Genomic DNA, 23,137 nt, shown 5'->3' on the forward strand with positions numbered 1-23,137 from the left:
GGAGAAGATAGGGGAGGTACTTAATGAATACTTCGCTTCAGTATTCAGCAGTGAAAAGGACCTTGACAACTGTGGGGATGAGTGACAGTAGGCTGAAATGCTTGAACAGATAGACATTGAGGGGGTGTGCTGGAACTTTGGAAAGCTATTTAGATAAGTCGCCGGGACCGGACGAGATATACCCCAAGCTACTGTGGGAAGCGAGGGAAGAGATTGCTGAGCCTCTGGCGATGATCTTAGCATCATCAATAGGGCCAGAAGTACTAAAGGAATGGAAATGTTGCAAATGTTCTTCCTTTGTTCGAGAAAGGGAGCAGAGATAGCCCAGGAAATTATAGACCAGTGAGTCTTACTTCTGTGGTGGGTGTTGGAGATCTTGAGAGGCAGCATTTATGAGTATTTGGAGAGACATAATATTATTGGGAATAGTCAGCAGGGCTTTGTCCAGGGCAGGTCGTGCCTTACGAGTCTGATTGGATTCTTTGAGGATGTAACAAAACACATTGATGAAGGTAGAGCAGTGGATATAGTGTACATGGATTTCAGTAAGGTATTTGATAAGGTTCCCCATGCGAGGCTCCTTCAGAAAGTACGGAGGCATGGGATCCAAGGAGACCTTGCTTTGTGGATCCAGAATTGGCTTGCCCAGAGAAAGCAAAGGGTGGTTGTAGATGGTTTGTATTCTGCATGGGGGTTGGTGACCAGCGGTGTTCCACAGGGATCTGTTCTGGGACCCCTCCTCTTCGTGATTTTTATAAATGACCTGGATGAAGAAGTGGAGGGATGGGTTAGTAAGTTTGCTGATGACACAAAGGTTGGGAGTGTTGTGGATAGTGTGGCGGGTTGTCAGAGGTTACAGCGGGACATTGATAGGATGCAGAACTGACCTGAAAAGTGGCAGATGGAGTTCAACCCAGATAAGTGTGAAGTGGTGGTTCATTTCGGTTGGTCAAATTTGAAGACAGAATATAATATTAATGGTAAGACTCCTGGCAACGTGGAGGTTCAAAGAGATCTGGGGGTCCGTGTCCATAGGACACTCAAAGCTGCCGCGCAGGTTGACAGTTTTGTTAAGAAGGCATATGGTGTGCTGGCCTTCATCAACCTTGTGATTTAGTTCAAGAGCCGTGAGGTAATGTTACAGTGATATAGGCCCCTAGTTAGATCCCATTTGGAGTACTGTGTTCAGTTCTAATCACCTCACTACAGGAAGGATATAAATAATATAGAGAGATTGCAGAGGAGGTTTACAAGGATTTTGCCCAGATTGAGAGCATGCATGAGAATAAATTGAGTGAACATGGCCTTTTCTCCTTGAAGCAATAGAGGATGAATGGTAACTTGATAGTGGTGTATAAGATGAGAGGTATTGATCGTGTGGATAGCCAGAGGCTTTTTCCCAAGGCTAAAATGGCTAATACGAGGGGGCATAGTTTTAAGGTGCTTGGAAGTAGGTAACAGAGGGGATATCAGGTATAAGTTTTTCCACAGAGAGTAGTAGGTGCGTGGAATGCACAGCCAGTGAAGGTGATAGAGGTAGATATAATAGGGTCTTTTAAGAGACTCTTTGACAGGTACATGGAGCTTAGAAAAATAGATTATGCAGTAGGGAAATTCTGGGCAGTTCCTAGAGACGGTTCCACGTTCAGCACAACATTGTGGCCAAAGGGCCTGGAATATCAATGTTTTATGTTCTAAATAACAAACCGGATAGACAAAGGAGAATCGGGATGTTCTGTATTTGGATTTTCAGAAGGCCTTTGACAAGGTGCTAGACGAGGCTGCTTACAAGATAACAACCCATGGTATTACAGGAAAGATACTAGCCTAGATAGAGCAGTGGCAGATTGGCAGGAAGCAAAGAGTGGAAATCAAGGAGCCTGTTCTGATTGGCTGCCAGTGACGAGTGGTGTTTCACAAGGGTCTTTGTTGAGACCGCTTCTTTTTATATTTATGCCAGTGATTTGGACAATGGAATTCTTGGCCTTGTGGCCAAATTTTCAGATGATATGAAGATAGGTGGAGGGGTAGGTAGTCATGAGGAAGCAGAGAGGCTACAAAAGACTATGTTCTAAATTGAGAGAAAATTCAAAACTCTGAGGTGCAAAGGGACTTGGGAGTCCTTGTGCAGGATTCCCTAAAGGCTAGTTTGCAGTTGAGTCAGTGGTGATGAAGGCAAAGGTCAGCAATCATTTCGAGAGGACTAAAATACAAAAGTAAGGATATAATATTGAGGCTTTATAAGGAACTGGTGAGGCCTCACTTGGAGTACTGTGAGCAGTCTTGGGCATCTTAACTAAGAAAGGATTGGAGGTTCAAAGGAGGTTCATGAAAATGTTTCTGAAATTGAAAAGTTTATCATATGAAGTGCATTTGATCTCTCTGGGCCTGTATTCACTGGAATTCAGAAGAATGGGCATAATCTCATCATAGCCTATCAAACACTGAAAGGCCTCAATAGAGTGAAAGTGCAGAGGACATTTCCTATGGTGGGAAGCCTCAGACTAGAGAGCAGTCCATTTAGAACAGATACGAGGCCACAGAGTGGTGAATCTGTGGAATTTGTCACTGTGGGAGCAAGTCCATAAACCATAGGAGCAGAATTAGGCCATTTGGTCCATCAAGTGTGCTCCACCCTTCAATCCTGACTGATCCTTTTCTCCCCCCTCCTCAGCCCCATTCCCTGGCCTTCTTCCTGTAGCCTTTGATGCTGTAGCTAGTAAAGAACCTATCAATCTCTGCCTTAAATACACCCAACTTGCTGGCTTCCACAGCTGTCTGTTGTAACAAATTCCACAAATTCACCGCCCTCTAGCTACGGAAATTTCTCTGCGTCTGTTTTAAAAGGACGCCCCTCTATCCGGAGTGCCCTCTTGTCCTAGACTCCCCTACCATGGGAAACATCCTTTCCACATCTACTGTCTAGGCCTTTCAGCATTCGAAAAGTTTCAATGAGATCACCCCTCATCCTTCTAAATTCCAGCGAGTGCAGACCCAGAGCTATCAAACATTCCTCGTATGATAACCCTTTCATTCCCAGAATCATCCTTGTGAACTTCCACTGAACCCAGTCCAATGCCAGCATATCTTTTCTTAGATGGGAAGCCCAAAGCCGTTCACAATACTCAAGGTGAGGCCTCACCAGTGCCTTATAAAGCATCAGCATCACATCCCTCCTCTTGCAATCTAGACCTCTTGAAATGAATGCAAACACTGCATTTGCCTTCCACACCACCGAATCAACCCACAAATTAATCTTTGGGATGTTCTGCTTCCTACCAATCAGACAATGCTCTAGCCATGTCAGTAACTTTCTTAAAATACCATGGGCTCTTAATTTGGTAAGCAGCCTCATGTGTGGCACCTTATCAAAGGCCTTCTGAAAATCCAAATATAGAACATTCACTGCATCCCCTTTATCCATCCTACGTGTCATTTCCTCAAAAAATTCCAACAGGGTTGTCAGGTAGGATTTTCCCTGAAGGAAACCATGCTGACTTTGTACTATCTTATCCTGTGTCACCAAGTACTCCATCACCTCATCATTAACAATTGACTCCAACATCTTTCCAACCACTGAGGTCAGACTAGCTCGTCTGCAGTTTCCTTTCTGCTGTCTTCCTCCTTTCTTAAAGAATGGAGTGACATTTGCAATTTTTCAGTCCTCTGGCACCATCCCAGACTCCAATGATTCTTGAAAGATCATTAATAAAGACTCCACAATCTCTGCTGGTACCTGTTTCAGAACTCTAGGGTGCAGTTCATCTGTTCCAGGTAACTATGTACCTTTAGACCTTTCAGCTTTTTGAGCACCTTCTCCCTTGTAGCAAAACTGCACATACTGCTCTTCCCTCTCATACTTCAACATCTGGCACACTGCTAGTGCCTCGCACAGGACAACTGATGCAAAATACTCTTTTAGTTCATCTCCCATCTCCTTGTCCCCTGTTATTATTTCTCTGGCCTCATTTTCTAGTGGTCCTATATCCACTCCAGTCTCTTTTTTTTTACATACTTTTAAATGATTTTACTATCGACTCTGATATCGTTTACTAGCTGGGTTTCATATTTTCCTTCCTAATGATTCCTTTAGTTGCTCTCTGAAAGTTTTCAAAAGCTTACCAATCCTCTATCTTCCTGCTAATTTTTGCCTTAATGTATGCCCTTACTTTTGCTTTTACATTAACTTTGTCAGCCACGGTTGAATTATTTTGCTTTTTGAGCATTTCTTCATTTTTGGAATATATCTATCCTGCACCTTCCTCATTTTTAACCAGAAACTCATGTCATTGCATTTCTGCTGTCATCTCTGCCAGCATCTTCTTCCCATTTACTTTAGGCAAATTATCTCTCATACCACTGTAATTTCCTTTAGTCCACTGCTATGTCAGACTTTACTTTCTCCCTATCAAATTTCAAGTTGAATTTAATCATATTGTGATCACTGGCTCCTAAGGGTTCTTTTACCTTAAGCTTCCTAATCACCTCCATTACATAACACCCGACCCAGGAGAGCTGAACCCTAGCAGGCTCAATGACAAACTGCTCTAAAAAGCCATCTTGTGGTCAGTTAACAAACTCACTCTCTTGGGATCCATTACCAACCTGATTTTTCCTAATCAACCTGCATGTTGAAATCTCCCATGACTATCATAACATTCCCTCTTGATGCGCCTTTTCTATTTCCCGTTGTAATCTGTAGTCCACATCCCAGCTACTGTTTGGAGGCCTGTCTATAACTGCCACCAGAGTCCTTTTACCCTTGCAGTTTCTTAACTCAACCCATAAGGATTCAACATCTTCCAGTCCTATGCAACATCTTTCCACTTATTTACCAGCAGAGCCACGACACTCCCTCTGTCTATAGTCATTGAGTATACTTAAGGCAGAGGTTGATTGATTCTTGATTTGTCAGGCATGAAGTGATATGGGGAGATGACAGGACATTGGGGCTGACAGGGAATTGGATCGCCAATGATGAAATGACAAAGTAGATTCGATGGGCCAAATGGCCTAATTATACTCCTATATCTTATGGTCTTGTCTGTAGTTCCTAACTTGAAGTAGCAAAATAATTTCATTTTCATTTTCAGCCATTTTTGGCATCTCCAAGCCTGAATGTTTGAAACCACAGAGAGCAAAACAGTTCTGAATTGTCTCACTGTTTTATTTCTTGCCAACTATCAGTGACAAAAGTCACTAGTTTTTGTACTCTGACACATTCAACTGATGCTACTTAAAAACCGTTTGCCTTAGCATGACGTAGTGTTTGATGGCCACACAAGTGCACACACTGATGTTAGTAAGAGACTGTACAGCAACTGTCTCCCATCCCAATTAAACAGCATATTGCCCAAAATAAACGAAGGAAATCCCAGCTGTTTTCTCAATTAGTTTTGGTTGTTGAAGAGTTGTTCTATATGTGCTACCCCAATTAACTGGAATCCATTGTATTACCGTCTATGATAACTCATAACTGTTGGCTTTAAACGTCTTCAGAACTTTCATAAAATGTTATTTAAGTACCAAACTGACTTGCTTATATTCCTTACTTCCACAACTTGAAGAGAGAGTTAATAAAAATGTGTTGCCATGGAAGTACACCCTGAAAATTAATGTCTACTCACTGTGCTTTGCTGATTTTGCAATCCTGCTCGGCTTTCTGAAGTGTCATGAAGATGCCATGCGACTCATTGAAAAGTTTGCTTAGAATTGGTGAGTAAATATCCTTATCTCTGCGAACAGCTTGAATGTGAGCCATCTGTGAGGAAGTGCCAGGGGACCTGTCTGTGGTTTGACCAGAAAGAATGGTGTCCACAAATCATTTACTCAGATCCAGCAATACTTTCATTTACAACACATCAGCTAGAACAATGACATGCTGGGCCTCACAAGGGGTTGCTGAAGAAACAGTGGATCTGCCACAGAAAAATTATAGTGTCCTAAAGCAGAGAACTCTTCAACCCACCATCAAGTTACATTAATCCTACACTAATCTCATTTTTATTCTCCCCTTATTCCCAACGACTCACCTACACACTGAGGTTAATTAACTGTGGCAAAATAACCTATCAAACCTACACACTGAGATTAATTAACTGTGGCAAAATAACCTATCAACCAACACCTTTGTGATATGAGAGTAACCAGAAAACAAAAACTTACATCACAGGAGAACATGCAAATTTCTCACAGACAGCATGCAAAAATCAGCATTGAACCTGGGTTACCAGCACTATAAGACAATTACTCTCCTCACAGCAACACTCGCCACCCTACCATAAAACTGATAATCATCCAAACATTAATCCTTCCGCTTTTGTCATCAATAGAAACAAATGTAATTATTCACATCAGTCAAATTCACAGCTCAGAAGGCCATTCTACCTGTCACAGCTCTTTGTGGGAGCAATCTTGTTTACCAATCCCAAATCTACTGTACTACATCACCCAGTAGTCAGAACCTCCATACTAATCCCACAGGTCCCCTCTTTTCAAGAATTTCCAGTTTCAAGTGGTTGGGGGAACAAAGAGCAACAGTATAGCAGATAAACAGTAGATCAATAATTTGTAATTATAAAAATTCTAATATAAACAATGATCAATATGTCACATTACCTGTCCGTTTATATTGTGTTGGATAGATCAAAATTTGCGTCAGGCCCCACTCAAACCCGATGGGTCGTCCAGGGCTCACTCCCGGAATGTCCTGATATCAGAGAGAAATAAATAGATTTCACAAATTAAGCGTGAATTTATCACCTTAGCTAAAAGAATACCAGAGTAACAGAGGGGTACAGCTCAGAATCAAGATCTTCAGCCCAGCAAAACTGCACCAAACACACACCACTACACAGATAACAATCTTATCTTTCTCCACATTTACATCATCTCGTCTTATGCACAAGGAGCAATTTAGAGTAGCCGATCTAACTACCGACCCACACATCTTTTCAGAAACACTAAGATTAAACAAACACAATCAGAGGGCCATTCAGCCCATCGAGTCTGCTCCACCATTCCATCATGGCCGATTTATTTTCCTCTGCAACCACATTCTCCTGCCTTCTCCCTGTACCCTTACTAACAAAGAAGCTATCAACTTCCATGATAAATATACCAAATGACTTGGCCTCCACAGCTGACTGTGGCAATTAATTCTGCAGATTTACCACCTGCTCATCTCTTCTAAAGGGATGCCTTTCTATTCTGAGGCCATTTCCTCTGGTCTTAGACTGTCGCTCTATCCTCACCACATCACTCTAGGCCTTTCAATGTTCAGTAGGTTTGCAATGAGATTCCCTCCCCCATCCATTCTTTTAAACTGCAGTGATCACAAGCCCAGAGTCAAACAAACACTCCTCAAATGTTAATCCTTTCATTCCCACGATCATTCTTGCAGACCTTCCCCAAATCCCTTCCAATGACAGCACATCCTTTCTTAGATATGTGGGCTCACAATCCTCCAAATGTAGTCTGACCAAGGCCTCATGAAATGTCACCTCCATCTCCAAGCCCAATTCTTTGGCAATGATCTCCTCATCCTCTCCCCTTCCCCCCACCTCCTCCCGATGACCCTTCCTTCATCTTTCGTTCCCCTTTTCGTGGTAACCCTGCTCTGCGATCTTTTTTATCACTGTCAACTAGATATCAACCATCTTGACTTCAGGACTCCTCTCTCTTATCTGAGCCTCAGACTCTGACGCACTGCTCTCAACCCTCTCCACACCAATTCCAACCTTGCAATTAAGCCCACAGACAACAGAGGTGCGGCTGTAGTCTGCCAGACGACAGCTCTCAGACACCTCCTCTTACATACACCATGAGAAAGATCCCACTGCGCAGCATCAGGCCACTGTCCCCTGCATCACTACGAACCTCATCGATTCTGAAGATCTTCCATCCACTACCAACTTCATAGTTCCTTTACCCCGTGCTGCTTGTTTGTACCTCCTACCCAAGATCTACAAACCTGACTACTGTCCAGGCAGACCTGCTGTTTCTGCCTGCATCTGCTCTGCTGATCATCTCATCATCATATAGATGTCCAGCCCATATACACCCTATTCCTCCCATCAAGAAGGCCCTAAAGCTCTCCACTGCTTTCTGGACAGCAAATCTAAGCAGTTCACTTCGACCTCCACCTCCTCCATCTGGCAGAACCGGTACTCACACTAATAATTTTGCTTTGGCTCCTCCTAGTTTCTCCAAACCGAAATTATAGCCATTTGCATCCACATGGGTCCCAGATATGCTCGTCTTTTCATCAGCTACAAGGAACAATTCATGTTCTAAGCCTGTACTGGCAATGCTCCCCAGCTGTCTCTGCACAACATCATTGGCGCTGCTTCCTACTCCCATGCTGATCTATTGACTTCATCAACTTTACCTCCAACTTGTCCTCGAATTTACTTGGTACATCTCTGACCCATTCCTCATTGCTCTGAAGATAGACTGTGTACTGATAACTTTTACAAGCCTGCTGATTCTCAGAGCTATCTGGACTATACCTTTTAAGACCATAAGACAAAGCAGCAGAAGTCGGCCATTTGGCCCATCGAGTCTGCTCCACCATTTTATCATGAGCTGATCCTTTCTCCCATTTAGTCCCACTCCCCCGCCTTCTCACCACAACCTTTGATGCCCTAGCTACTCAGATACCTATCAATCTCTGCCTTAAATACACGCAATGACTTGGCCTCCACTGCTGCCCGTGGCAACAAATTCCAGATTCACCACCCTCTGGCTAAAAAAATTTCTTCGCATCTCTGTTCTGAGTGGGTGCCCATCAATCCTTAAGTCATGCCCTCTCGTACTAGACTCCCCCACCATGGGAAACAACTTTGCCACATCCACTCTGTCTATGCCTTGCAACATTTTCATCCCGTCACTTGTAAAACTGCTATTCTCTTTTCTCAGTTCCTCTGTCTCTACTGCATTTGTTCTCAAGTTAAAGCTTTCCATTCCAGAAAATCTGAGATATCCATCTTCAAAGAGTGGAGTTTCCCTTCTTCTACCATCGATGCTGCCTTCACCTGTATCTCTTCCATTTCCCTCATATCCACCTTTACCCCATCTTCACAGCAGGGATACAGAGACCCCATAAAGCTCCGTATCGAACTCGACAGTCTCCATAACTTTCAGCATCTTCAAAGGGCTCCTGCTACTTACCTTCCAATCTCCACTTTCTACAGGGATTACCTTCTACCTGACTCTCTTGTCTACTTGTCCCTCCCCACTGATTTCCCTCCTGGCACTTAGCCCTGCAAGCAGGACAAGTGCTACACCTGCCCCTACACCTCCTCCCTCACCTCGTCCCTCACCATCACTTAGGGCACCAAACAGTTCTTCCAGGTGAGGCAATTCTTCACCTGCAAGTCCGTCATGGTCATCTACTGTATCCAATGCTCTCAGTGTGGCCTCCTCTACATCATTGAGACCCAATGCAGATTCAGGTGAGCTCCTTCACTCCACCCTTCACAAAAGGTGGGATTTTCCAGTGGCCATGCATTTTAATTCAACTTCCTATTCCAACCCGCCAGTCCATGGCCTTCTCTAGTCACGATGAGGCCACTGTCGGGTTGGAGAAGCAACACCTCATTCTGTCTGGGTTGATCCAACACAATGGCAAAAAACATTGATTTTCACCCATCCTCCCCTCTCTTATTCATTCCCATTCCAGCTCCCCTCTCACCTCTTCTCTTCACCTGCTCATCATCTCCCTCTGGTGCCCCTCCCTCCTCCTTCCCTTTTTTCCATGGTCCACTCTCTTTTCGTACCAGGTTTCTTCTTCTCCAGCCCTTTTACCTTTTCCACCCACATACCCTCTCACCGAGCTTCACCTATCACTTGCCAGCTTGTCCTCCTTCCCCTCCTCCCGCCTTCTTATTCTGGCTTCTTCCCCCTTCCTTTCCAGTCCTGATGAAGGTCCTCAGCCCAAAACATTCACTGCACATTCCTCACCATAGATGCTACCTGACCTGCTTAGTTCTTCTTGCATTTTGTGTGTTTCCTAGATCTCTACCATCTGCAAAATCTCTTGTGCATTACATCAGTGTTTTTATTTTCTAATCCTTTCAAAATAAATGCTCATATTGTATTATTTACCTTCCTCAACTTGCAAGAGAACATTTAGGAATCGTGCACCAGGACTCTAAGTTCCTTTGTACCTTCCACTTGTTAAATAGTTCCCCATTTTTAACATGATCTACACATTTATTGTTCTACCAAAGCATGACCATACACTTCTCTACACAGGTTTCCATCTGCCACTTCTTAGTCCATTCTCCCAATCTGTCCAAGTCCTTCTGCAGACTCTCTGCTTTCTCAACACTACCTGCCCCACCACCTATCTTTGTATCATCCACAAACCTGGCTACAAAACCATCAATTCTGTCATCCAGATCGTTAACTTCCAGCAGATCGATACTAGCCAACAGCTACTGAGCTAATCTTTGTTTATGCTAATACTGTTCCTGCAATAAGACCATAGGAGCAGAATTAGGCCATTTGGCCCATCAGGTCTGCTCTGCCATTCCATCTTGGCTGATTTATTATCCCCTTTCAAACCCATCTTCCTGTCTTCTTGTCATAACCTTTGAAGTCCTTACAAATCAATAACCTATCAACCTCTGCCTTAAAAATCTACAATGATCTGACCTCCAGGGCAGTCCATGGCAATTAATTCCACAGATTCTTCATGCTCCAGCTGAAGAAACTCCTCCTCATCTCTCTAAATCATTGACATTTAACGTGAAAAGCAATGGTCCCAACATTGTCACCCATGGTACCCACTGGTCACTGATATGATAAAGATGAGGGGTAACATGGTCCGTTAAACAATAGCAGCGTGTTTTTCTGCAAGAAACCGCTGATGATCAGCAGATGTGCTAAGCTTGCTAGTCAATGCTGAGCAATATTTCTTCTTGTAGTTAGACAGCTAGTGCTTCAAGGTCCTTGTCTCTTTGTGCAGTCATGCACATAAATAAGATCGGCTCCAGCCTGTCCTACGCATGTGGCCACTATATCTGTTCTGTAACTTGTCTCTCTGTACTGTCACCCACATAGGTAAGACCAGCTCCAGCCTGAGCTGTGTGGGTTTACGTGAGCAACTATATCTATACTGCAAGAGGAACTACTAGTTAGTTGGTGGACCAAGCAGAAGAGTCACAGACTGTTCCATTTTGAGCGACTAACTGATTTGCCCCGGAGACATTGAACAAAGGGTTTATACTTATATGGCCTCTGAGTGAGTTTATCCGGATTCAACTTCCAACAGGCAACGAAAACACCCCTTTTATTCCCACTCTGCCTCTTGCAAGTCAGCAATTTTTCTATCCATACTAGTACCTTTCCTGAAATACCATGTGCTCTTGTTTAGCAAACTCACATGCGGCACCTTATCAAAGGCCTTCTGGAAATCAAGTAAACACCCACTGACTCTCCTTTGTCTATCCTGCCTGTTATTTCCTCAAAGAATTCCAACAGATTAACAAGTGAGATTTCCCCTTAAAGAAACCATGCTATTTTATCATGTACCTCCAAGAACACTGAAACCTTATCCTTAATAATGAACTCCAACACCTTGCCAAATACTGAAGTCAGGTTAACTGGCCAATAATTATCTGTCTTTTGCCTCCTTCCCGTCTTATAGAGTGGAATGACACTTGCCATTTTCCAGTTCTCTGGAACCACTCCAGATTCTAGTCATGCTTGAAAGATCATTAGTAATGCTTCCACAATCTCTTCAGAACCCGGGATGTATTCCAGCTGGCTGAAGTGACTCATCTACCTTCAGAGCTTTCAGCTTCCCAAGCACCTTCTCCTTAATAATAACAATACACTAACTTCTACCTGCTAACAGGCTGAAAACTTGTGCCAACCAACTGGCGGGGGTATTCAAGAACATCTTTAACTTCTCACTGCTACAAGAGGAAAGTTTCCACTTGCTTCAAAAAGGCAACAATTTATACCAGTGCCGAAGAAGAATAATGTGAACTGCCTTAATGACTATCACCTAGTAGCACTCATCGACAGTGATGAAATGCTGAGAGGTTGGTCATGACTAGACTGAACTCCTGCCTCAGCAAGGACCTGGACCCACTGCAATTTGCCTATCGCCACAATAGGTCAACAGCAGATGCAATCTCAATGGCGCTTCACATGACTTTAGACCACCTGGACAACACAAACACCTACGTCAGGATGCTGTTCATCAACTACAGCTCAGCATTCTACACCATCATTCCCACAATCCTGATTGAGAACTTGCAGAACCTGGGCCTCTGTACTTGCATCCTCGACTTCCTAACTGAAGACCACAATGTGTAGATTGGTGATAACATATCTTCCTCACTGATGATCAACACTGGCTCACCTCAGGGGCGTGTGCTTAGCCCACTGCTCTACTCTCTCTCTATATCTGTGACTGTGTGACTAGACATAGCTCAAATACCACTATAAATTCACAATTCATACCGAAGGGATTCCAGCTTCAGTTCCAGGCTCCGCCGCCAGCTATAAATTTGCTGACAATACAACCATTAACCGTCTCAGATGGAGACGAGAGGACATACAGGAGTGAGATATACCAACTAGTGGAGTGGTGTCGGAGTAACAACCTGGCACTCGTTGTCAGTAAGACGAAAGAGCTGATTGTGGACTTCAGGAGGGGTAAGATGAAGGAACAGATACCAATCCTCATAGAGGGATCAGAAGTGGAGAGAGTGAGCAGTTTCAAGTTCCTGGTTGTCAAGTTCTCTGAGGACCTAACCTGGTCCCAACGTATCGATGCAGTTATAAGGAAGGCAAAACAGCCACTATACTTTATTAGGAGTTTGTAGAGATTTGGTATGTCAACAAGTACACTCAAAAACTTCTACAGATGTACCGTTGAGAGCATTCTGACAGGCTGCATCACTGTCTGGCATGAGGGTGGGAGGGGGCTACTGCACAGGACCAAAAGAAGATGCAAACAGTTGTAAATTTAGTCAGCTCCAACTTGGGTACTAGCCTACAAAGTACCCAGGACATCTTCAAAGAGCAGCACCTCAGAAAGGCAGCGTCCATTATGGAACACCAGCACACAGGGCATGTCCTTTTCTCACTGGTACTGTCAGGAAGGAGGTACAGAAGCCTGAAGGCACACACTCAGCGATTCAGGGACAGCTTCTTCCCCTCTGCCATCCAATTCCTAAATGGGCATTGAACTCTTGGACACCACCTTACTTTTTAAATATATATTATTTCTGTTTTTTGCACGATCTGTAATCTATTCCATATATGTATACAGTAATTTATTTATTATTTTGTTTTTTTTTCTATATTAGGTATTGCAATGAACTGCTGCTGCTAAGTTAACAAATTTCATAACACATGCCAGTGATAATAAACCTGATTCTGATTCTAACAAATTTGAATTTCTGTCAAGAGAAAACTGGTGCAAAATGCTTATTCAGTTCATCTGTCATTTCTTTGTTCCCCATTGGTACCTCTCCAGCGCCATTTCCCAGTGATCCAATGTCCACTCTCACCTCCCTTTTACTCCATATACTGTATACCGAGAAAAACTTTGTATCTGCTTTTATACTATGGGCTAGCTTATCTTCATATTCCATCTTTTCTCACCATATTGCTTTTTTAGTTGTCTTCTGGTGGTTTTTAAAAGCTTCCCACTAATTTTTGCTACATTGTATGCCCTCTCTTTTGCTTTTATCATGCCTCTGACTTCCCTCATCAGCCACAATTGCCTCATCTTCTCTTTAGAATGCTGCTTCTTCTTTGGGATGAACTGATCCCACATTTTCCAACTTACTCCCAGATACTCCAGCATTGCTTCTCTGTCCACGTCGCCTTCCAATCAACTTTGACCATTTCCTCTCTCATGGCTCTGTAGTTAGCTTTACTCAACTGTAATATCAATATATCTGATTTTAGTTTGCCCCTCTCCAGCTGCAGGGTGAATTTTCACACATTATGATCACTACCTTAAGCTCCCTAATCAAATCTGGTACAGTGCACAACACTCAATCCAGCACTATGTTTTCTGTAAGACATAGGAACAGATTTAGGCCATCTGGCCCATCAAGTCTGCTCTGTCATTCAATCATGCCTGATCCTTTTTTCCTATTTCCTCTTCAAACCCAGTTCCCATCTCCTCCTTGTAACTTTTGATGCCATGTCTCATCAAGAACCTATCAATCTCTGCCTTAAATACACCCAACAACCTGGCCTCCACAGCTGTATGTGGCAACAAATTCACCACCCTTTGGCTAAAGAAATTTCTCCGCATCTCTATTTGAAAGGGCACCCCTCCATCCCCTTCTCCTAGACATTCCCACCATGGGAAACATCCTTTCCACATCTACTCTGTCTATAAATATTTGAAAAGTTTCAATAAGATCCCCCCTCATCCTTCTGAATTCCAGTAAGAACAAACCCAGAGCCATCAAATGTTCTTCGTATGACAAACCTTTCTTTCCTGGAATTATCCTTGTGAACCTCCTCTGGACCCTCTGGCAGCACATCTTTTCTAAAATGAGGGGCCCAAAACTGTTCACAAGACTCAAGGTGAGACCTCACCCATGCCTTATAAAACCTCAGCATCACATCCTTGCTCTTGAATTCTAGACCTCTTGAAATGAGTGTTAACATGGCATTTGCCTTCCTCACCACCAACTCAACCTTCAGGGTGTTCTGCACAAGGACTCCCAAGTCCCTCTGCATCTCAGACTCCTGGACTTTCTCCCCTTTTAGAAACTAGTCTGCATATTTATTTCTACTACCAAAGTGCATGGCCATACATTTTCCAACATTGTACTTCTTTTGCCACTTTCTTGCTCATTCTCCTAATCTGTCTTCTGCATCCTACCTGTTTCCTCAACACTACCTACCCCTCCACCAATCTTTGTATCACGGGCAAACTTGGCAACAAAGCTATCTACTCCATCATCGAAATCATTTATATACAGCATAAAAAGAAGTGGCCCCAACACCAACCCCTGCAGAACACCACTGGTCACTGGCAGCCAACCAGAAAAGGATCCTTTCATTCCCACTCACTCCCTCCTACCAATCAGCCAATGCTCTAGCCATGTTAGTAACTTTCCTGTAATACCATGGGCTCTTAACTTGGTAAGCAGCCTCATGTGTGGTACTTTGTCAATGGCGTTCTGAAAGTCCAAATATACAGCATCCCCTTTATCTATCCTACTTGTAAGCTCCTCAAATAATTCCAAGAGGTCCGACAAGCAAGATTTTCCCTGAAGGAAACCATGCTGACTTTGTACTATCTTGTCCTGTGTCACCAAGTACTCCATCACCTCATCCTTAACAATCGACTCTCACATCTTCCCAACCACTGAGGTTTGGCTAACTGGTCCATAATTTCCTTTCTGCTGCCTTCCTCTCTTTTTAAAGAGTGGAGTAACATTTGCAATTTTCCAGTCCTCTGGCACCATGGCAGAGTCCAATGATTTTTGAAAGATCATTTCTAATGCCACCACAACCTGAAACAGTATCTCTTTCAGAACCCTAGGGTGCAGATCCTCTGCTCTGGGTGACTTTTGTACCTTTAGGTCTTCCAGCTTTTTGAGCACCTTCTCTCTTGCAACAGTAAGTTAATCCACTTCTCTTCCTTCAAACAATACATCAGGCACACTGCTAGTGTCTTTCACAGTGAAGACTGATGCAAAATACTCATTTAGATCATCAGCTATCTCCTTATCCACATTATTATTTCTCCTGCCTCATTTTCTAGTGGTCCTATGTCCACTCTCATTTTTCGTTTAGTTTTAACATACCTGAAAAAACTTTTATTATCCATTTTGATATTGCTAGCTTGCTTTCATATTTCATCGTTTCCCTTCAAATGATTTTTTAGTTGCTCTCTGTAGGTTTTTAAAAACTTCCTAATCCTCTATCTTCCCACTAATTTTTGTTTTGTTGTATGCCCTTTCTTTTGCTTTTACAATAGTTTTGACTTCCCTAGTCAGCTCAATGACAAGCTGCTTTAAAAAGCCATCTTTAGGCATTCTGCAAATTCCTTCTTTTGGATCCAGCACCAACCTGATATTTCCAATCTACCTGTGTACTGAAATCCCTATGCCATTCTAACAAAGCTTTTCTGCCACCATTGCAATTTGCGCCCCACATCCTGGCTACTGTTCAGAAGCCTGAGTATTTCTCCCATCCAGTCTTCTTACCCTTGCAGCTTAACTCTACCCACATCTTCTGAAACCGATCACTTCTTTCTAAGGATTTCATTTTCTTTTAAACAAACAAAGCCACCCCACCCTCTTTGTCCACCTGCCCATTCTTTTGATATGATGCACATCTTCGGATGTTAAGTTCACAACTGTGATCTTTTTCCAGCCACAGCTCTGCCAACTTCTAAATGCACAACAAGATCATATACTATATGCACTCAAATAATTTAACACCTTCAGTCCTGTATTCACCACCCTTTTTAATTTTTTCTCAATGTTGCCTTAAGTTAAATTCTTGTCGTTTTACAAACTTTTTGTCTTATTCTTTATTCTGGAGACTTCACTAAACTCTCCATAAAGCATAGGAGCAGAATTAGGCCATTTGGCCAATCAAGTCTGCTCCACTATTCAATCACAGCTGATCCTTTTTACCCCTACTCGGCCCCGTTCCCCTACCTTCTCCCCATAACCTTTCATGCTGTGGCCAATCAAGAACCTATCAAGCTCTGATTTAAATACACCCACTGATCTGGACTTCTCAGCTGCCTGTGATAATGAATTCCACAAATTCACCACCCTCTTGTTAAAGAAATTTTGCCGCAACTGTTTTATATGGACACCTCTCTATTGAGCAGCTGTGCCCTCTTGCCTAGACTCTCCCACCATCAGAAACATCTTTTTCACATCTACTCTGTCTCGGCCTTTCAAAATTCAAAAGGTTTCAATAAGATCCCCCCTTCATCCTTCTAAATTCCAGCAAGTACAGACCCAGATCTAGCAAACGTTGCTCATATGATCACCCTTTCATTCCTGGAATCATCCTTGTGAACCTCTCCAATACCTGCACAAACAAGAGAAAATCTGCAGATGCTGGAAATCCGAGCACACACACACAGGTCCTGCTGAACGGTCTCAGCCTGAAACTTCGACTGTGCTTTTTACCGTGAATGCTGCCTGGTCTGCTGAGTTCCTCCAGCATTTTGTGTGTGTTGCCCATTGCCAGCACATCTTTTCTCAGATGAGGAGCCTAGAACTGTTCACAATACTCAAGGCGAAGCCTCACCCGTGCCTTATAAAGCCTCAGCACCACATCCCTGTTCTTGTATTCTAGACCTCTTGAAATGAATGCTAACATTGCACATGCCTTCCTCGCCACTGTCTTGAAATGAATCCTAACATTGCACATGCCTTCCTCACCATCTCTCACTTATCTTTCCAAGCAGCTGAACTGACCTTCTACTATTTAGTTTAAATCCCTATCCATATCCCTGGCTACGTAATTCACCAGGACCTCATTAGAACAGCTTCCTCCTTCCCAATACTGGCACAAATTCAAACCCACTTATCCCACACCAATCTTTGAGCCATGCATTTACCATGTGATTCAGGTAACAGTCCAGAGACTATTATCTTTTTGCTTATGCATTTTAATTTGGTCCCTAGCTACTCAAATAACCTCTTTCCCTGTTCAGTCTACATCGTTGGCACTCACATGAACTGCAACTAGATGTTTTCCCTCCCACTCCATATTCCTCTGCAAGCCAGATGGGATGTCCAAATCTGGGCACCTGGCAAACAATCCTGCCTTCAGGACTCTCAATCCTTGTGACAAGGAATTGTCTACTCCTCTGACTGTACTATCCCCAATTGCAACCACCCTTCTCTTCTCTCCCCACGCTTGAATGGGCTCCCCGGACCACGATGCCACAGTTCAGTTGCTCAGCCTCCCGTTGGCAAGTTCAAGGGCTGAAGCTTCTCCAGGATGTGTCCCTGGCCACGGAGCAGCTCTGAAGCAGTCAATCTGACTCTCCCCTGAGATCGCCTGCTTTCCTCGAGCGGCCGATCTACCAACAGGAAGCCCAGCAAACCCACGACGTGGAACTACCACACATCCCGCATCTCCACTTTATTTCACAGCTGCTTCCCGGTAGACACCCACCCCACAACTCCACGGCCCCGCCGACCATTCCCCTCACCGTGACGGCCCCCCCCCCGCCCATTCCCCTCACCGTGACGGCCCCCCCCCGCCCGTTCCCCACACCGTGACGGCCCCCCCCACCCGTTCCCCTCACTGTGACGGCCCCCCCCGCCCGTTCCCCTCACCGTGACGGCCCCCCCCGCCCGTTCCCCTCACCGTGACGGCCCCGCCCCGCCCGTTCCCCTCACCGTGACGGCCCCCCTGCCCGTTCCCCTCACCGTGACGGCCCCCCCCGCCCGTTCCCCTCACCGTGACGGCCCCGCCCCACCCATTCCCCTCACCGTGACGGCCCCCCCCGCCCATTCCCCTCACCGTGACGGGCCCCCCCCCGCCCATTCCCCTCACCGTGACGGGCCCCCCCGCCCATTCCCCTCACCGTGACGGCCCCCCCCGCCCATTCCCCTCACCGTGACGGCCCCCCCCGCCCATTCCCCTCACCGTGACGGCCCCCCCCGCCCATTCCCCTCACCGTGACGGCCCCCCACCGCACATTCCCCTCACCGTGACGGCCCCGCCCCGCCCATTCCCCTCACCGTGACGGCCCCGCCCCGCCCATTCCCCTCACCGTGACGGCCCCCCCCGCCCATTCCCCTCACCGTGACGGGCCCCCCCGCCCATTCCACTCACCGTGACGGGCCCCCCCCGCCCATTCCCCTCACCGTGACGGCCCCCCCGCCCATTCCCCTCACCGTGACGGCCCCCCCGCCCATTCCCCTCAACGTGACGGCCCCGCCCCGCCCATTCCCCTCACCGTGACGGCCCCCCCGCCCGTTCCCCTCACCGTGACGGCCACCCCCGCCCTGACGGCCCCCCGCCCGTTCCCCTCACCGTGACGGCCCCCCCGACCCCCCCCGCCCGTTCCCCTCACCGTGACGGCCCCCCCGACCCCCCCCGCCCATTCCCCTCACCGTGACGCCCCCCCCGCCCCCCCCCGCCCATTCCCCTCACCGTGACGGGCCCCCCCGCCCATTCCCCTCACCGTGACGCCCCCCCCGCCCATTCCCCTCACCGTGACGCCCCCCCGCCCATTCCCCTCACCGTGACGCCCCCCCCCCGCCCATTCCCCTCACCGTGACGGCCCCCCCCGCCCGTTCCCCTCACCGTGACGCCCCCCCCGCCCGTTCCCCTCACCGTGACGGCCACCCCCGCCCGTTCCCCTCTCCGTGACGGCCCCCCCCCGCCCGTTCCCCTCAACGTGACGGCCCCCCCCGCCCGTTCCCCTCACCGTGACGGCCCCCCCCGCCCATTCCCCTCACCGTGAGGGCCCCCCCCGCCCATTCCCCTCACCGTGACGGCCCCCCGCCCCCCCCGCCCATTCCCCTCACCGTGACGGCCCCCCGCCCCCCCCGCCCATTCCCCTCACCGTGACGGCCCCCCCCGCCCCCCCCGCCCGTTCCCCTCACCGTGACGCCCCCCCGCCCCCCCCGCCCGTTCCCCTCACCGTGACGCCCCCCCCGCCCCCCCCGCCCGTTCCCCTCACCGTGACGGCCCCCCACCGCCCCCCCGCCCATTCCCCTCACCGTGACGGCCCCCCGCCCCCCCCGCCCATTCCCCTCACCGTGACGGCCCCCCCCCGCCCGTTCCCCTCACCGTGACGCCCCCCCCGCCCCCCCCGCCCGTTCCCCTCACCGTGACGGCCCCCCACCGCCCCCCCGCCCATTCCCCTCACCGTGACGGCCCCCCCCCGCCCATTCCCCTCACCGTGACGGCCCCCCGCCCCCCCCGCCCATTCCCCTCACCGTGACGGCCCCCCCCGCCCATTCCCCTCACCGTGACGGCCCCCCCGCCCATTCCCCTCACCGTGACGGCCCCCCGCCCCCCCCCGCCCATTCCCCTCACCGTGACGGCCCCCCCCCGCCCATTCCCCTCACCGTGACGGCCCCCCCGCCCATTCCCCTCACCGTGACGGCCCCCCGCCCCCCCCGCCCATTCCCCTCACCGTGACGGCCCCCCCCGCCCATTCCCCTCACCGTGACGGCCCCCCCCCGCCCATTCCCCTCACCGTGACGGCCCCCCCCGCCCATTCCCCTCACCGTGACGGCCCCCCCCCGCCCATTCCCCTCACCCTGACGGCCCCCTCCGCCCATTCCCCTCACCGTGACGGCCCCCCCCGCCCATTCCCCTCACCGTGACGGCCCCCCCCCGCCCATTCCCCTCACCGTGACGGCCCCCCCCCGCCCATTCCCCTCACCGTGACGGCCCCCCCCCGCCCATTCCCCTCACCGTGACGGCCCCCCCCCCGCCCATTCCCCTCACCGTGACGGCCCCCCCCGCCCATTCCCCTCACCGTGACGGCCCCCCGCCCCCCCCCGTTCCCCTCACCGTGACGGCCCCCCCGCCCATTCCCCTCACCCTGACGGCCCCCCCCCCGCCCGTTCCCCTCACCGTGACGGCCCCCCCCCGCCCGTTCCCCTCACCGTGACGGCCCCCCCCGCCCCCCCCGCCCGTTCCCCTCACCGTGACGGCCCCCCCCCGCCCTGACGGCCCCCCCCGCCCCCCCCCCGCCCGTTCCCCTCACCGTGACGGCCCCCCCCGCCCCCCCGCCCGTTCCCCTCACCGTGACGGCCCCCCCCGCCCCCCCCCGCCCGTTCCCCTCACCGTGACGCCCCCCCCGCCCGTTCCCCTCACCGTGACGGCCCCCCCCCGCCCGTTCCCCTCACCGTGACGGCCCCCCCCGCCCCCCCGCCCGTTCCCCTCACCGTGACGGCCCCCCCCGCCCCCCCCCCGCCCGTTCCCCTCACCGTGACGGCCCCCCGCCCATTCCCCTCACCGTGACGGCCCCCCCCGCCCTGACGGCCCCCCCCGCCCCCCCCCCGCCCGTTCCCCTCACCGTGACGGCCCCCCGCCCATTCCCCTCACCGTGACGGCCCCCCCCGCCCTGACGGCCCCCCCCGCCCCCCCCCCGCCCGTTCCCCTCACCGTGACGGCCCCCCCCGCCCGTTCCCCTCACCGTGACGGCCCCCCCGCCCATTCCCCTCACCGTGACGGCCCCCCCCGCCCTGACGGCCCCCCCCGCCCCCCCCCCGCCCGTTCCCCTCACCGTGACGGCCCCCCCCCGCCCATTCCCCTCACCGTGACGGCCCCCCCCCGCCCATTCCCCTCACCGTGACGGCCCCCCCCCCGCCCATTCCCCTCACCGTGACGGCCCCCCCCGCCCCCCCGCCCGTTCCCCTCACCGTGACGGCCCCCCGCCCCCCCGCCCGTTCCCCTCACCGTGACGGCCCCCCCCCGCCCCCCCCGCCCGTTCCCCTCACCCTGACGGCCCCCCCGCCCCCCCGCCCGTTCCCCTCACCGTGACGGCCCCCCGCCCCCCCCGCCCGTTCCCCTCACCCTGACGGCCCCCCCGCCCCCCCGCCCGTTCCCCTCACCGTGACGGCCCCCCGCCCCCCCCGCCCGTTCCCCTCACCCTGACGGCCCCCCCCCGCCCGTTCCCCTCACCGTGACGGCCCCCCCGCCCCCCCCGCCCGTTCCCCTCACCGTGACGGCCCCCCCCGCCCCCCCCGCCCGTTCCCCTCACCGTGACGGCCCCCCCCGCCCCCCCCGCCCGTTCCCCTCACCGTGACGGCCCCCCCCGCCCCCCCCGCCCGTTCCCCTCACCGTGACGGCCCCCCCGCCCCCCCCGCCCGTTCCCCTCACCGTGACGGCCCCCCCGCCCCCCCCGCCCGTTCCCCTCACCGTGACGGCCCCCCCCGCCCCCCCGCCCGTTCCCCTCACCCTGACGGCCCCCCCCCGCCCGTTCCCCTCACCGTGACGGCCCCCCCGCCCCCCCCGCCCGTTCCCCTCACCGTGACGGCCCCCCCCGCCCCCCCCGCCCGTTCCCCTCACCGTGACGGCCCCCCCGCCCCCCCCGCCCGTTCCCCTCACCGTGACGGCCCCCCCCCCGCCCGTTCCCCTCACCGTGACGGCCCCCCCGCCCCCCCCGCCCGTTCCCCTCACCGTGACGGCCCCCCCCGCCCCCCCCGCCCGTTCCCCTCACCGTGACGGCCCCCCCGCCCCCCCCGCCCGTTCCCCTCACCGTGACGGCCCCCCCGCCCCCCCCGCCCGTTCCCCTCACCGTGACGGCCCCCCCCGCCCCCCCGCCCGTTCCCCTCACCCTGACGGCCCCCCCCCCGCCCGTTCCCCTCACCGTGACGGCCCCCCCCGCCCGTTCCCCTCACCGTGACGGCCCCCCCCGCCCCCCCGCCCGTTCCCCTCACCCTGACGGCCCCCCCCCCCGCCCGTTCCCCTCACCCTGACGGCCCCCCCCCCCCGCCCGTTCCCCTCACCGTGACGGCCCCCCCCGCCCGTTCCCCTCACCGTGACGGCCCCCCCCGCCCCCCCCGCCCGTTCCCCTCACCGTGACGGCCCCCCCCGCCCGTTCCCCTCACCGTGACGGCCCCCCCCGCCCCCCCGCCCGTTCCCCTCACCCTGACGGCCCCCCCCCCCGCCCGTTCCCCTCACCCTGACGGCCCCCCCCCCCGCCCGTTCCCCTCACCGTGACGGCCCCCCCCCCCGCCCGTTCCCCTCACCGTGACGGCCGCCTCACACTCCAACTCCTCCATTCCCGCTCCGGCGCCTTCTGCTGACGCGCCGAACGTCATCCGCCTGCGACGTCAGGGGGAGGGCTGCAGGCAAATCCTCCCAACGGGTCGCAGCGCCCATCCTTCTCCTCAAACAACCCCACATCCTCCCTCCTCCCTCCGTCACTCCGGTTTACCTCATTCCTCCCTCCGAACCTCACTCCGGTTCATCTCATTCCTCCCTCCGTCCCCTCTCTCCGGTTCATCTCATTCCTCCCTCCGTCCCTCACTCCGGTTCACCTCATTCCTCCCTCCGTCCCCTCTCTCCGGTTCATCTCATTCCTCCCTCAGTCCCGTCACTCCGGTTCACCTCATTCCTCCCTCCGTCCCCTCTCTCCGGTTCATCTCATTCCTCCCTCCGTCCCTCACTCCGGTTTACCTCATTCCTCCCTCCG

General features: G+C 51.2%; 1 protein-coding gene across 2 annotated transcripts in view; it reads right to left on the reverse strand.

Moving 5' to 3' along the window:
- nup85 (nucleoporin 85) overlaps positions 1-22,821 on the reverse strand; it is a 72,888-nt gene extending 50,067 nt beyond the window's left edge. Inside the window, exons 1-3 of one of the 2 annotated variants that reach the window (XM_059948991.1) lie at positions 22,692-22,821; positions 6,619-6,709; positions 5,628-5,787 (exon numbers count right to left, since the gene is read on the reverse strand). In XM_059948991.1, the coding sequence (XP_059804974.1) occupies positions 5,628-5,787; positions 6,619-6,709; positions 22,692-22,763 (323 nt within the window). In that variant the 5' untranslated portion in view covers positions 22,764-22,821. The remainder of the gene's footprint in view (positions 1-5,627; positions 5,788-6,618; positions 6,710-22,691) is intronic. The other variant, XM_059948992.1, reaches the window with a different exon arrangement.
- Positions 22,822-23,137: the final 316 nt, after the last annotated feature.

Source organism: Hypanus sabinus, chromosome 23, assembly GCF_030144855.1.
Source record: "Hypanus sabinus isolate sHypSab1 chromosome 23, sHypSab1.hap1, whole genome shotgun sequence".
Taxonomy (NCBI): Eukaryota; Metazoa; Chordata; class Chondrichthyes; order Myliobatiformes; family Dasyatidae; genus Hypanus; species Hypanus sabinus.